General features: G+C 39.6%; 2 protein-coding genes across 2 annotated transcripts in view; one reads left to right on the forward strand and one right to left on the reverse strand.

Annotated features, from left to right (window-relative positions):
• LOC107218772 (protein odd-skipped-related 1) overlaps positions 1–5,870 on the reverse strand; it is a 31,437-nt gene extending 25,567 nt beyond the window's left edge. Inside the window, exons 1-2 of the mRNA XM_015656770.2 lie at positions 5,146–5,870; positions 81–437 (exon numbers count right to left, since the gene is read on the reverse strand). Coding sequence (XP_015512256.2) covers positions 81–437; positions 5,146–5,152 — 364 coding nt within the window. The 5' untranslated portion in view covers positions 5,153–5,870. The remainder of the gene's footprint in view (positions 1–80; positions 438–5,145) is intronic.
• LOC107218773 (kelch-like protein diablo) overlaps positions 1–12,053 on the forward strand; it is a 137,134-nt gene that overhangs the window by 53,552 nt on the left and 71,529 nt on the right. The window lies entirely within an intron of this gene.

A 12,053-nucleotide genomic window follows, 5' to 3' on the forward strand; every position in this document is an offset into this window, starting at 1 on the left:
GCAAGAAGTTTCGTGCAGAAATTTTTAACAGTGTAGAAATACGGAAACTGGTGAAAAATGGATAAAAATTCACAACTTACCACGGTTTCCGGTCGTTCCCGCGGAGAACGTTAAGTTGGGCAGACGTAGGTCAGGATGATGTTGCTGATGGGAGACTAGAGTGAAAGCGCTGAATCGGTCCAGGATGGGAGCCGGCGGAATCCTTGCGGACGCTGCGGTGCTGCCGCTGCCGCTACAGCTGCTGCTCGAGCTGCTCCTGCTGCTGTTGCTGTTGCTGCTCCCCCGTCCGCCGTCAGGACTCCAGGGGGACGCCGGTAAGGCAGAGCTCGGGCTTACCGGCGGCGACAGTGTTGCCGGGGGCGACAATGCTCCAGCGGGAACCCCGACTGTGCCCGGGTGCAACTCCGGTTTCACGTGCCAGGACCTCGGGACGGCTTCTGGAGTGACAGAGAACGGGGACTCGTCACGGGGGTTGCGGGATTTTATCGGCAAGGATCGCGATTTTACGGGATAATCGCACGCTCGTGATTCGGGGCCGAAGAGCCGACGATTCGAACAAATCGAATATATTTATACGGGTTTATTCGCTTCGGAGTGACGAAATCGTTTCAATATTTGGAAAATAAACGTGTTTGCCGTTATTGTTTTATTTTTTTTTTTTTTTTTCGTGTTGCGTTGCCTGAAAACAGTACGAAAAATTAACGAAGAGCCTGAATATACTTGCAGAAAATTCTTACTCACTTTGACGATTTCGTACGCTACTGATATATTCTTAATCCTGAATGTGTACAAAAATATATTTTGCGTTTTAACGTTAATTTTCTGAACTCTTGTCAGCCGACACAGTTTCAGCACAATTTCGAATACTGTCGTTTCCCAAGATTTTAAACGATTTCATTGCTGTAGAAATAAAAGAAGAAGCGTAAGTTTATAAGATTTGCTCGCCTCATCGGCACTCCGACATCCTTTGAGATATCGTTGTTTGGTCAGTCATCCTTACCGAAAGGGGAAAATTTTACTTGTTTAGGCTATTATCAGAGCCTACGCATCGTTGATCAGAAAAATTCATAGCCATTTGGAAAATCGTAATAAATTTATCAAAGTGTCGGCTCTAACGGAAGTCGAAACACCGTGTCGGTCGAAATTCCTTTCTCAATAAACATGCGTTGATATTTTTCGCATAAACTGACTAAACGGGTATATTATTTACAATCGCAGACATATTGAATTAATTTTGAATAAATGTTTTAGGACAAACTCGATATTGCTTTTATTCAATTGTCCGTAAAATTCTCTCACGTATAAAAGTTATTTGTGCGAATAATACGTTTTATTGAAAAATTGAAAACATTTTGAGAGCTGGCGCAGTCTGCACAGAAAAATAATTATACCAATATTTTAAGAACCGTCGGACTGAATTGCGGTCCGTAATAATAACCGCGCTACTTTTGAACAACTCCCACTCAACTCTGGCTACTCATGAATTTAATGCAACCCTGTTTGAGGCAATAAATACGCATCTATACCAATAAATACGGAAAGAATCAAATTGGAATCTGCCGCAGCTCCATTTAAAAAATGCGACGAAATTACCACTCTCAAAATTCAAATATCCAACTTCCAAAATTACCGAAGAACGTCAATTAAGTGTAACAGCCATAAATCGCATTTTGCGCAATCGAGACTTGCGGTATAAATTTTTACCCAGTGGAAAACTAACGTTTTACGATTCTGCTAAATTTAAGCTCACACAAACGATCGGTCGACGCTAATTCTGATGACACGGTAGCGTGAAAAAGAATTACATACAGGTATAACTACACGATATAAGCCTGTAACATGACGTGGATTTTATCGGAACCATATTACTCTCTCAATATGGGTATGGATATCTAAAGTATCCACGAGGGGCCGATACACGTATTCGTAATAATTGAAATTTCGTGTCGTTACCATTGTGCTGTATAAGCTCGTAGGCGATAAAAAGAAGACGATCGTGAACGAAAGAAAACCTTAATTATGAGCAAACCAGAAGATCGGTGATAACACTGTATACGCGTCTAAAACGAAGACTTGGTCAATTTGTTTTCATTCGATTATTTTCCCGTGTTCCCAAGCGTTTATAACCGTTGATTTTAAGCATCAGAGAACAGAGAGTGTTCTCCAATACTCGAATAACGATATTTTGGTGACATTATAATTGTGATCGGTTGCAAAAAAAATGCGTGTATCCAAATTATGCGCGAAAAAATTAAATCATCAAGCCCCGGTCGAAGGAGGTAAAAAATTTTATCGTATTATAGACTTAAATTATTTTTCGAATGGCGGCAGCAACGCTGAGAGAAATTTTTAGTTCACGTTACCGCTCGGTCCTTAACTATTTTCATTTTTCACCAAAATCGAAAAATATAGTTCTAGGCTATACTTTCTTGTAACTGTTGGGAAAATTTAATGCTTGTGCAACAATAACTTGACGCTAAAACCTTATTTAACTAAAAAAAGTAGAGTAAACCGACAATAGCGCAAAATGGTTAAGCGTACCTCGTTTTTCGTAATTCCAACGATATTCAAACAGGTTTTTTAACGATACCTGTTTTACCGAATTTTTCTAACTACTGTAACGAATGAAATTTTTCTCGGTGAACGAACATGCAAACGAATGAATTATCGGAATGAATATTCAATCAATTCTCATGAAAATGTATCGAATAACGCAGGCAAAGACCAGAACCATACGTATGTAGAAAAGTTATGCCTAAAAGCGGGGAGCAGCTCCCCGCCTCATATGAAACGGTATCAAAGATTCGAGGCAGATATCAGGTGTGTATTTGTCCATCCACCTTCCCCGTCCGGTTGTGATATCCGAAAAACGTGTCTATCAGCGTCGAATCGTGCGTGTTTGACGAGGACGCGTCCGAACGCATTTGCACGCAAGTCGTTACGACCACCATAAATACGATTAGGAACAGCTTTCATTGTCCTGCGCTGTTCTAACGCGCGTAACGGTAACGCAGGGCGAAAATTTACTCGCGTTAAAATAGGCATTACATGTCGGATATGTGAACGTGGAAACGGATCGAGTATCGCATCTTGTCGTGATCACATAAAATTCAATGTACGCGATTAGGAACGAATCGATCAAATTCAAGCGACCGGACTCTGTGAAGATGTCTCAATTCTGTAAATAATACTTTAAACCGAATAAAATATTTTCCAGCTGTTAGATTCGCTCGAGATTCGAATCAGCCTTAATTCGTTCTTTACATTTTTCATCCCCTACGATGCAATCTCATTTGTGTTATTTACGCGGGGCTGCAGGAATCGGAGAAACTCCAAGAAAAATATCAAAAGAGAGAAAATATCCCGAAATACAGACGTTGCGTGGTTGCAGAAATCGATACGGAATGAGATCTGTTTTTTTTTTTTTTTTTTTTTCTTTATTTCGTTCTTTTTCTTTCTTCTTCTCACTTTTTTTTTTTTTTTTTTTTTTTTTTTCTTTGTCGCGAATCGACGTAAATACCTTCAGACAGCGACCAAATCAAATAAAGCGATCGCTTGTGTGTATCTGGCGACTGACGTAAGCGTCTGAATAATTTCCATATATACCTTTTACAGTAACAATTTTTTTTTTTTTTTTTGAGCATTTTCCGAACGACATATCGATGCCAGAAGGTGGCGGTTGACTTTATGCCCGTCCCGTTCCGTGATTTGACATTGACAAATGTCTCTCTATATATAAAGCTGCCTCGCGTATTTATATGACACGGTATATAACTCGTGGTAGTTTGTAAGTGATGTATAACCAACAAAAAGAGAGTGTCATGTGTCTTAAGAAAGATCGTGACACGTATAAAAAAAAAAAAAAATCCGAGCTAATATACATATAAAGTATTTTATTATTTTTTTTTTTTTTTTTTTTTTTTTATGCCACCAGCAAAACAACGGTCACGTTGCTGCTGCAGAAACGGTATTTTTGGTACAGCAATCATGTGTGGTCAGGTGGTGTGCTCTCCGTCAATCCAACGTTAAAGTCTTTTATATGAACGTTTTTTTATTTGAGGTAGTCAATATTTGAAGGATGCGTATCGTAGGTAATCTGAGTAAAGAAGCTGGCCAAATATTAAACGTGAGCCGTAAACGAGAAATTAACGTTTATCTCGGATCAAATCTACCGCACAGCAGGCTTCTGAATTACTATACGCCGCAGCCCCTGTTACGATTATAACGCAGATTTGTTAATTCCGGCTGTATGCGTAGTAAGTTTGACAAGTTAATTGTCAGTTACGCCGTAATACGTACTACCGATTGATTCGCGAGAGAGACGAAGAGGAAGGAGGTGAAAAAATTTAGAAAAAAGAAAGAGAAGAAGAAACCATACCCAAAAACAAAAAAAAAAAAAAAAAAAAAAAAATGAGAGAGGAGGAAGAATCACTTTCGCGGAACATTGATGGTAGATTTAAAGTGCCTAAATACCGTACAGTAATTACGTGTCAGACGGTTAAATAGGTGTATTCGTCACTGTGGTGAACAGAATCTGCATAGCTTTGCACGCATGCACGAATTGTAAACCTGGTCTAATGCAAAGAACGAATCTCTGTCCTTACCGAGGAGACAATGTCCATTGTAACAACGGGGGGGGGGGGTTTCTTTTTTGTCGTCTTTGCAATCTTTTTCACGATCGCGCGAAAAGCATGAGTAACACACTGATTTAAATAATATGATTGGTTGTATAACCATTCACGAGTTGCCCTGTTTTTCATCGCTTGGTACGAAACAGCTAGACGATTTGTGATTTAACGTGAATCGAGCTACCGAACGAAATAATAATAACAAGCGTCACTGCAAGGCAGAAGCTCTCGTCTCGAACGTGTCAAATTAACAGGTTATTCAAGAGTTGGAAGAAAACGAGGTGTAAAAAATCGTTGTGATTATAACGAACGAATATCACACCACCGGCAGTAGAGACTATAATTCGATATTGGAATTTATTGTTTTATTTGTTTTTCAGTTAGCGTTATTAATTGTTTCGTCGATCGCGGTGCCAATCTCTCGGACGAGAACCGATCACGATCGGTGAAACGTAGCTCGTTACCCGAAAATCTCTACCAAGTACAATAAGAGAACGACGGTTAATGTTAAACTCACCACACATCACGTTTCGACGCTTTCTTCCACACACCGGAACAATCCAGAGTTCATCAATATCTCGGCATGCGGAAAAATCTCCCCCGGAAGCCTCTCTGGGAGTAAATGGATTTCCAGACTGACACGACAACTTCCTCGAATATCAAAATCGTCGACGTAGTTTTTATCACTGCCGCGGATCTCGCTAATAACCGTAAGGTCTACGTCCAACGGTATTTAAAAAGGAAAAAAAAAAAAAAAAAGAAAAAAACCAGTGTTCCGGACGTGCGATCGTTCACAAACAAAACTGACGGAAAAATCGCGATAACGAAACTTTCCCACTGCAACGTACGATCGGACAACCGTTCGACGATAAATCGGACTTCACTGAGGTCTCGAGTTAAAGGCCCGTTTCGTCAACAATCATCTTTGCACCCGATGCCGATCTTCACTTTCGTGCGGAGCCTCGATCGGCGGGATATTCGTTCGCTGTCGAAGATATCGCTACCGATCTCCCATCGGTGTTCTCGCCCCAAATAACCCGCGAGACGAGATCTGTTTTATCCACGAATGGCGTCCGGGTGGCAAGGGCGGAGGGGGTTGGGGGGTGGAGGGGCGGCTGCGTGTTTTAAGACCGATCGGTGTAAAAGGCTTCGCGATCGGCGGAACGGTCTCTGCCCTAACCTGGCCAAGGACCTGGACAGACTGAGCCGGCGATGCTCCCTTGCAATCCTCGGGCTTCCATACGCCCGTACCTTGGCTACCTGTCGCAGCTCAACCTGGGGTTACTTTGACGATGCCCCGCCCATTGTAGTCACGCCGACGGTGCAGGAGCGGCTAGTCGGAGTTAAACCTGGAGGGGAGATATCAACCCGTATGCAATAGGTGACGATCCGCGCGGTAAATTCACCTTTACGATGATCCGATTACGCCTCGTTAAACGATCCGCTTGTTGGTAGGTATAAATTGACGAGAGACATTTTTAGTTACGGTTAACGCTCGGTCCTCGACTGTTTTCAGTTTTGTTTTTTTTTTTTTTTTTCATCACAATCGAAAAATATTGGTGCAGGTTGAATGTGAAAATTTGTCAGTATTCTTTCTCGTTACGATCGCTGGTAATAGAGATTTTCTTGCAACTGTTGCGAAAATTTAATGCTTGTGCAAGAATAAATGGACGTTAAAGCCTTGTTTAACTAAAAAAGTGGAGTAAACCTTATAAACTGATTTTGCGTTGCAATAACCGAAAAAGGATGGACGATAGTGCAAAATGGTTAAACGTACCTCGTTTTTCATAATTCCAACAATATTCAAACAGCTTTTTTAACGATGCCTGTTTTACTGAATTTTTCTAGTTACTGTAGCAAATGAAATTTTTCTCAGTGCACGGTACGCGGAATGCGCAGAAATTGGACGGAATTTTGAGTATCGGGTATACGGTTGATATAGCTTGTCAAACGGTTATGATTAATCGGGCGATAATGTAGTTGTTATACGATCGAATGCATGTTTGTGGGTATGCGTTGAAAGTGTATCTTGGTTCTTTCAAACCAATTTAACGAATGCTAGCGCCACGCATATTATTGCCATGCTTTGACGTTAATGTTGAGTGCAGACATTTACGTTTCAGGTTTCTTTGTTTTCGTTCAATTTACCGAATACTTATTCAAATGCGCAACGAGATGATAAATAATGATTTTATACGTCGAACGACACGCTGCATTTAATTTTTTTAGATCAACTGTACACTTGTTTAGATTTTTATTGCAATTGCGAACATCCCGTACAATCTAACTTGATCGTTTTACGATTAATTGAACTATGAAAATATACATTGTTTTTTGTCTGAAACTATTTTACAGGGTACCTTGAAAAATAATTCTACGGGATAATGTCATGATGTAGAAATTGGATAGAATATTATAACTTTGAAGTGACGGGGAATTATGATTTACAACGATACGTTCACTTATCATCGTATTACTACAAATTCAATACGTCAAATTCACACGATGTAAATTTCTGAATATCTTGCGAAAGGTCAGCCATGTCTTCTCTATATCCTATCGAACAATTCGTCTTTTCGATAAAAAAATATTTATCCATGTATATATTATTCTTTGATGAGAATTTAGAAATGATATAGTTTTCTAGCAAAATAATATGTTTTCACGTTACGATTTCTTGAACATTGATAAATTTCGTAAAATCCCGTTACAGTTACTTGTATAAAAGTTGGTCTAGGTCACGTTGTAAATTTATACGTACGCTGTCTGCAAACCTTGCTTGCCTGCCAAGAACTGATAAATATATAACTCGGAATGACCGCGATAGAAATGAAAACTAAAAACCTGTAGATAAAACTTGATTGGGGAAAAACTTCAACGTCTAAATGGGATCTTCAGCGAGCTTCCGAACGTTTAGTTTTTCTTCTCATACCAAATAGTAACTGACAGTATCGGCCCAGTGAGATTAACGATAAATCTCTGAAACCAATTCACTTACTGTAAGAATCATCCAATTTTTAGAGGAAAAAGACTTGTGTCAAAATATCGGTAACGAATCTGAAACCTTCTACAACGTTATAGTTTTCACGGTGTGCTTGTAGATGCATGTTGATTCTGTTAGAATCGTGTGTAGGATAAAAAAATAAAAGGGGGAAAAAAGAAACCAGGCTCAATTACTTCCCATAGCGTGTATAATCGACACAGGAGTTGGAGAAAGATAGATAAGTAGATGGATAGATGGATAGATGGATAAATAGACGGATAGATAGATTCGATTTGTTTGCCTTGACTTGTAACAAGCCGTACGGCACAAAAACATACGAATGTTATTAACAAACAACTAATAAATCGATGATCAAGCTACAACGGAAAAGTAAGCTGGAATGACAATATATAGTTAATAGAGTAAAAAACATAATCATGCGCTCGTACCAACTAAACGAAAATTAGACTTCAAAGTACAGTCAACCAAAAGAATTTAAGTTGGAGTAAGTTTGCAATTTTTCCTAAGATAATTCATACCGTAAATAATAACAATTGGTAAATTCAAATTGTTGTCGACATTTCGGACATCAACTTTAATAATACCGTAAATGTTAAGAAAGTGTTTTTAGAACGAGGGTACAATTGGAACTTCCCAATAACTAACTAGAATTTAATGCTCACAATCTAGCTAACGATTAATTACGAGTTTCAAGTGATTTCGAATAAGCCAGAAGTCTGGATTCGAACGGTTCAAGGGAATTTTAGACGCGGCAAAGAGAACCAACGCGCGGGATATATGGTGACGATTTGTCGCGAGTCAGGACGAGTCACGACGAGTCAGGAGAAACGGATCGGACGATCGTTGTTTCACTCTCGGCGTCGATTAGATGCGCAGCATTTGGGCGGGGGCGGAGGCGGCGCCGCGGCGTCTCTCCTCATTGGCTACCTTGGAGGAAGACGGATCCTCCTCCTCAACGCCGCATAACCTCATCGTCGGCTCTAGATTCCGGACTATAATCTAGAGCGGATACACACTCAATCCCAACTCTGATCCAACCGAAGTCGACATCACAGGTTGGTCTGTTGGTAAGGAGGAAAAGTGATCGAAGGCGCGAAACTACGGATGGCTATTTCGTCCTACATTGAGAAAAATTTCATTTCTTACAGTGACTAGAAAGATTCGATAAAACAGGAATCGTTAAAAAAAACTGTTTGAATGTCGTTGGAATTACTCTCCGGTAACAGCTAGAAAACTAATTTTCATTTCGTACCTAGAACTTTTTTTTTGCGATTGTGGTAAAAAATGAAAATAGTTAAGGACTGAGCGGTAACCGGAAATAAAAATTTCTCTCAGTGTATCCACAGATCGTATTCAAAGTCTAGAAGTAATGTTGCCGAACCAATTCGACTCGGTTGAAAGGACATTACGCCTGAGGATTAGAAAGAATAACGTACCTGTAATTGTTACACTAGTACCAAGTGAAAATGATCATTGATAGGCGACGCGATATGTCGTACTGGGACAAAGTATACATGGATATTATACTATCCATATTGTGCACCAAAAGGAGTGACCTGGAAGATAATTGAAAAGTGCCGGCTTATCTCAATACATGGCTCTGTAAGCTAATGTAAGGTTTCGATTTATATCGTACAAATTACGTATACTCTGTCAAATACTCTAACATATTGTTACCAGGTACACGATCCATCATGGACTGTCGGTAATAAAAATCACGAATTGTTTACACTCTGACTATCTCGAAATTTCCACCTCACAGATGCTCATCAACGGCATAATTCCAGCCCATTGGGCCGAAATCGATACGTAGGAGCTGCAATGTTGAAATAACGGTATAGATATGGAGTCTAAAGTGCAGCTTAAATCGTTGTGCACACTGTTTGGTGTAAAATTCAATAACTGGCCGCGTGTGTTTGCGACACGCAAATGTTAGAAAATGGCATAAAGTTGTGTAAAAACTTGAAAAAATTGTAACAGTCACGCTCAACGACTGTTCTTTCTTTCAAATGCGAATCTTTTCGGCACACGTTTATAGGTATATTAAAGTTGTAGGAAAATGGTAACTGACGATATAGGCACAATGTTCACGTACACCCAGATCCAGGTGGAAGTAGAAACTGATAACTTGTGTTGCTCGTATTACACACATGAAATGCTGATACGGCGAATTGAATGTTGAATCACGTTACGTGGTAACCGTGCGTCAAAGCTATACTTAACCCACCTAATTCGACTCTATCGACATCGTCGTACATCACAACTGCTCTTTCGGTTGTTACAATAGGTTATCGTATGGGTTACGTGTGGTGATGTTTCTCAGATCTAAAAAACGTGTAACATGGATTTATACGTCAAAGTGTGCAGACGGTTGAATCACTCTTCGTTAATGTCGTATTACAGGTATCAATTACTACACTGAGAGAAATTTTTTAATTCCGGTTACCGCTCAGTCCTTAACGATTTTCGTTCTTTACTAAAATCGAAAAATATAGTTTTAGGTAGAAAATGAAAATTAGTTTTCTAGCTGTTAACGGAAACTCTAGTATCCGTTGCTATTCTTTCTCGTTACGATCACTGTTGCTATATTTTCTTGCAACTGTTGCGAAAATTTAACGCTCGTGCAACAATAAATTGACGTTAAAGCCTTGTTTAACTAAAAAAGTAGAGTAAACCTCAGAAACTGATTTTGCGTTGCAATAACCAAGAAAGGATCGACAAAAGCGCAAAATTGTTAGGCGTACCTCGTTTCTCCTAATTCCAACAATATTCAAACAGTGTCTTTTAACGATACCTGTTTTACTGAATTTTTCTAGTCACTGTAGCAAATGAAATTTTCCTCAGTGTATAACAGGTACACAGTATACGCACACAGCGTACAACCGTATGACATAACCTTGTCGTTTTGCGCTATCCTAGTAAGTCGCGGCAGCCTGGGTATGAAATTCAGCACGACAAGTAGCGTTTGAAAAGTAGGTGACAGCTGGTAAAACAATACACCAACGTCTATATGGCAGAGACGCGTTTTGACTCGGAGTGTATATTTTTAAGCACGCGTCAATTCGCCGTTTAGCTTTGTGGGTGTATCGCCGTTATCCTCGTCATATTGTTGTAATTGTTGTTTTTTTTTTTTTTTTTTTTTTTATTTTTTGCTTCACATTTTCTTTCAAGCTTATGCAGACAATAATAGACAATATAACGATATATAGCTTAGCTTAGGATAGGTGTAACGTGTATGTATATTCATGTCGTGTATATAATATTGTACCCACTGTTACAACTGGCTGCGAACGCATAATGCACGTATATACGAGCGAAGCGGTGTCGTTTTACATTTTCCGATTGTGTAACCGTCATTCTGAAACACTTATCAAAGTTCGCATGTATCGTAGCATTTGCACGCATAACCATATTGTGCATCTATTTCTGCCCGGTTATCAATGCGTCGCAATTAAAAACTTGCGACTGCACGCGAGTTCAGGGCCGTGCCAATCGCTGTACGACCCTTTGCGAATTTATGATTGTATGTGATAAGTGGACCGTGTAGAGGAATTTGTGACGAGTTTTCAGAATTTATAATAATCGGATATACGTACACTGTTCTTGGAACAAGTGACACCGTTCAATTAAACAACGTCTTCAGGTAACCGCGGTCTTGACGTGCTAAATATTTTCTGCACAGGCCGCGGTATGCATTTAGGCAATGCAATATGCCTGTATTTTATAATGACCGATGTTTTTATGCGAAAGATTAACGCCGGACTTAATCGTATGCGTATAGGTATAAGTATATTCTTATCGGCTAATGCGAGGTAAGAAACACGAAATAGAAAAGTGAAAATAAAAGCCACCTTTAATTGTAACGATTGCCTGGCTTCGTACAAATTACACCGTCGAAGAACCGCGCTTTCGATATTTCTTGCGAATACCTTGAAAGAGGATCGAATATTACCAAGAAAATCAATCGTCATTCGCAGTTATCAAATCTTTGCACACCTTTGTCAAAGATCTTTTACAATGAGTTTTGAACCGAACCTCTACTCGGCAAATTCAAATATTGCGGGACTCTGATTATCCGATATAAGGCTGGATATTATATTGCAGCCTACCAATTCTTTGAGACACATTGAGACTCTTGAAAAAAATATTTTATGCAGGTATATACAGGGAGATAATTCGTTTGCGTAGGTGGAACAGGTGGTATCCACGGGAAGATCACTAGCGCGATATTGACGCGCATATATGCGGAGTTAAGGTGGGATCCGATGTGTGTGTTATGTGTATAATATAATAGAAGCTGCAATAGCGAACGAGTACCTGTGTAACACAGACGTGAAAATATCCTTCACACTTTCAGATCGTGCACAGTGTGCCATTGCAATAGATATCTTCAGGGGGGAATTAGGGAGGAACGTTTTGCA

This window comes from Neodiprion lecontei, chromosome 2, assembly GCF_021901455.1.
Source record: "Neodiprion lecontei isolate iyNeoLeco1 chromosome 2, iyNeoLeco1.1, whole genome shotgun sequence".
NCBI classification, from domain to species: Eukaryota; Metazoa; Arthropoda; class Insecta; order Hymenoptera; family Diprionidae; genus Neodiprion; species Neodiprion lecontei.